The following is a 3,936-nucleotide window of genomic DNA, read 5'->3' as shown; positions in this document are numbered from 1 at the left end:
TGTGATCAGGAGATGGGCTTCCCTTTTCACACTTCTTCCTGAGAAATTCAAGATGCCACTCTTGGTTGTTGTGACGTAACTCAGGATTTAATTTTCTGCCCATTTCCTTTTTAATCTGCCTGTCCTGCTCCATAATCCCCGTTCAGGCCTTTTTCCTAGTGATAAACCGTTCAGGGCCAGCTGTGACCGTTTTGCATTGCCGTTTGGTTTGACGTGGAAACTGTCACTTTAAATTTCAAGGAGATCTGTGTGCACACGTAGTAGAACCCTCCAGGGGTGGGGGTAAGGTACCCCTGTAGTCACCAGAATGGAGGTGTGCAGACAGCAAGAGACCAATGAACAGATACAAAAAAAAAAAAAAACAGTGTCCACACCTTTATCTCTGTTATTCTGTCAGGCATCCGTGGCTGCTCTGATCCTTCCCCCGCTTGATCTCGCCCAAGATGGTGGCTCCAGGAGCAACTGAGCAACTTAAATTAGAAAGCAATGGATTTCTTGCTTCTGCTAAAAATTCCCCTAGCTGTAAGCCTTCCAACCTTCTAAATATTCCTTTATATGTGGTTCAGAGCTCTGGCACCATCCTGTGAGCCTGCTTGGTCTGGTATTCTGTTGTTGATGATGGAGCTCCTCACTGCACTTCTACCCGGTCTGCCATCTAATTTGTTCTCCAGAATAATCCCTTTTTATGTGAAAGATTTTCACATACACTTAGGAGTCCTGGTGGCTCAGTTTTAAGCACCTGGCTGCTAATGTAAATGTGGGAGGTTCAAACCCACCAGCTGCTTTGTAGGAGAAACACGTAGCAATCTGTTTCCATAATAGCCTTGGAAACCTTACAAGGTAGTACTACTCTGTCCTCGAGGCTTGCTAGGAGTTGACAGCTATGGGCTTGGTTTTTAAAAGTAATTTGAAATAACAATGCACTGATATTATTATATTTTGAAATGAACATAAATAATTAACTTTCTGAACAAAAATCCTTACCTTGCAATAACAGATTCAATTGGCATGATATCAGGTACACAATGGGCCATTGGAGAAACAAAGTGCCCATCTAGGATTTTACAGTCTGATTGCTCCTCAATCTAAAATAAAAGCAAGATGTACATGTGTAGGCTAAGATATCTTGGTATATTACACATATTTATATTGTTCAGTGCTTATTATGTATTCTTTTGCCCCCACTGTGCTTTTTAACAGCCCCAACATACTTATTTTTTGTCTATATTCTTAACAACAGCTAGTTGGGAAAATAAACTACAAATCAACCTAATTTATACATTGAGATGCAATCACTTAAAATGAAATACTAGTTAGAAGAAATCAACAATATGCAACAATATAAAAATAATCACAAGAATAGTTTATAAACAAATTACAAGAACTACTTACCACAATCAAATATGGGTTGACATTAATATTTTAATATGGCTTTGTATCAGACTGATGTAATAATGATTCATATCAATAGATTAAATAAAGACAAATGAGATATTTACCTATATAGAAAGACATTTGTAACATTCAACACTTAAACTTATTCTCTTATCAAATAGTTATTTCTTTAAAATAAAGAAATATATATTTCAGGACACTAGTCAAAATTTTATATTAGCAATAAAACACCAGATATATCAAAATCAGAACAAACAAGCAAACAAACAAATCTGTGGATAATGTATACATACAATCTTTTTTATTTAAACACAAATTGATAGCTAGTTGTGATAATACTACTTATTGAATAATCTTTATTTTTACAACTGACTTAGAAGGGAACTTTCATCATACACTACATTTTCATATTTAATTTTATTATTTTTTATGCATATTTCTGCAGTTTTATAATATCTACTGATAATATGACTCAAATAAGTCTTTCCTTATTTTCCTTATTACTTTATCTTTTTTTAAAAAGTGTGATTTGAGTGAACGTTTATATAATTCATACACATTTAGTTTCATGACATTAGTTGAAATCCCAATGTAGCAGCTCTCTTTGCACTTCTCTCCTAGGGTTCCTGTTTCCATTTGTACATCTTTTCTGCTCATTCCTGTCTTATGAACTTTGTTTTTGGGGAAATACTGCCCTTTTGGTCACATACAGTTAACTTTTCCAAAGCACCTTTCTCACTTGTGTTACTGTAAATTTTGTAGACCTGTCTATTGTTTAGCTGAAAGGAGATCTCTGGGAGTGGGTCATTTCCAAGTCTGAAAGATGTCTAAGGCTATAGTCTCATGGGTTCCATTAGTCTCTATCAGACCAGTAAGTCTGGTCTTCATGATTTTGAATCTGTTCTACATATTCCTCCCATCTGTCCAGGATCTTCTATTTGGAAATTTATATACTATTATTTTTCAAATAACTCCTCATGTGGTACCTTTTTAACCAGAGACAAAAGAAAACAAAAAATAATACCAGTTGTTGCAGAGTACAGTCTAACTTGTGGTGACCCCATATGCGTCAGAAGAAGATCTGTGTTCCACAGGGTTTTCAATGGCTGATTTTTTGGGAAAGCAAATCACAAATTGCCAGAATTTTCTTTTGAGGCATTATGGGTCAATTCAAATCACCAATCTTTTGGCTAGTAGCTAAGCACTTACTTGTTTGCATCACAAACTAGATTAAAGTTACTATTGTGTTGTTGTTAAGTGCTGTCCAGTCACTTACGACTCATAGCAATCCTGTATAGGGTTTCTGAGGAGCAGCTGGTGGGCCTGAAATGCTAACCTTGTAATTCGCAGTCCAGTGCTGATCCTACAGCACCACACCAAAACTCCATAGTTAGCATAGCAAATATTAACTATATGTTTCAAATATATGAGGGGCTTCAAAAAATTCATGGCAAAATGGAATTAAAAGATAACAGAATTTTTCCAAGAACTCTTTGAAGTCCCCTCATAAATAAATGTAATTATTAAAAGTATCCAAGCATTCAAATAGAATTTGTTAAACATTAAATGGAAAAAACCAACTACATGTACACTTCGATGTTTATTGTTACTTTACTCCAACATTCGATTTATTTATGTCTAATCAGAATTCCCATGACTATATTTCTTTTTTTTTAATACCTTATCAATGTATACTGGATAATCACTTGAAACCAGATGCTGGCATCTTTCTCTATTTCCAATCATCTTTCTGAATTCAAACAGTCTATCAAGGGAAAAGAGAAAAAAGAAATTCAAACACTTACACCCATTGTATTGAGACTGTATCAATGACAAAAATGAGCAAATCTAGTTTATAAGTCATGTTATAATTCAATTTTAACAAATAAAGAAAAAAAATTTCCCCCAAAAAACTGGACCCAGAAAATTGTGGGAAAAAACATTGTTAAGAAAGCAATTAACTCATAAAATTTTCAAAATTAAAACAACCAATCCTGAAAATATGTGCCTACTTAGATCTAAATTCTCCCATTAGTACGACAGCATGTCAGATCTTTATTTGTTGTTGTTGTTAGGTGCTATCGAGTCGGTACTGACTCATAGCAACCTTATGCACAACAGAATGAAACACTGCCCCTGCCAACCTCACAACTGTTGCCATGCTTGAGCATACTGACGCTGCCACTTTGCCAATCCATCTGACTCAGGGTCTTTCTCTTTATCTCTGATCCTCCACATTACCAAATATGATATCTTTCTCCAGGGACTGGTCCCTCCTGACAGTATGTCTGAAGTATGAGAGACGAAGTTTGGCCATCCTGGTGGAGCACTCTGGCTGTTCTTCTTCCAACACAGATCTGTTGGTTCTTTTGGCAACCCATGGCACTTTCAATAGTCTCCTCTAACACCATACATAACTCAAATGCATAATTCTTCTACGGTCTTATTCACTGTCCAACTTTCACATGCATATGAGGTTATTGAAAATACCAAAGCTTAGGTCAGGTGCACCTTTGTCCTCAAGCTGACATCTTTGCTCTT

At 35.8% G+C, this 3,936-nt stretch overlaps 1 protein-coding gene across 1 annotated transcript in view; it reads right to left on the bottom strand.

Annotated features, from left to right (window-relative positions):
- Nucleotides 1-3,936, bottom strand: part of LOC102816706 (chromosome unknown open reading frame, human C4orf29) — a 42,743-nt gene that overhangs the window by 32,905 nt on the left and 5,902 nt on the right. The window contains exons 2-3 of the mRNA XM_006876102.1: nt 3,076-3,160; nt 985-1,085 (exon numbers count right to left, since the gene is read on the bottom strand). Coding sequence (XP_006876164.1) covers nt 985-1,085; nt 3,076-3,160 — 186 coding nt within the window. The remainder of the gene's footprint in view (nt 1-984; nt 1,086-3,075; nt 3,161-3,936) is intronic.

This window comes from Chrysochloris asiatica, unplaced genomic scaffold (assembly GCF_000296735.1).
Source record: "Chrysochloris asiatica unplaced genomic scaffold, ChrAsi1.0 scaffold00353, whole genome shotgun sequence".
Lineage (NCBI taxonomy): Eukaryota > Metazoa > Chordata > Mammalia > Afrosoricida > Chrysochloridae > Chrysochloris > Chrysochloris asiatica.
This window is presented reverse-complemented; position numbering and strand designations above follow the sequence as displayed.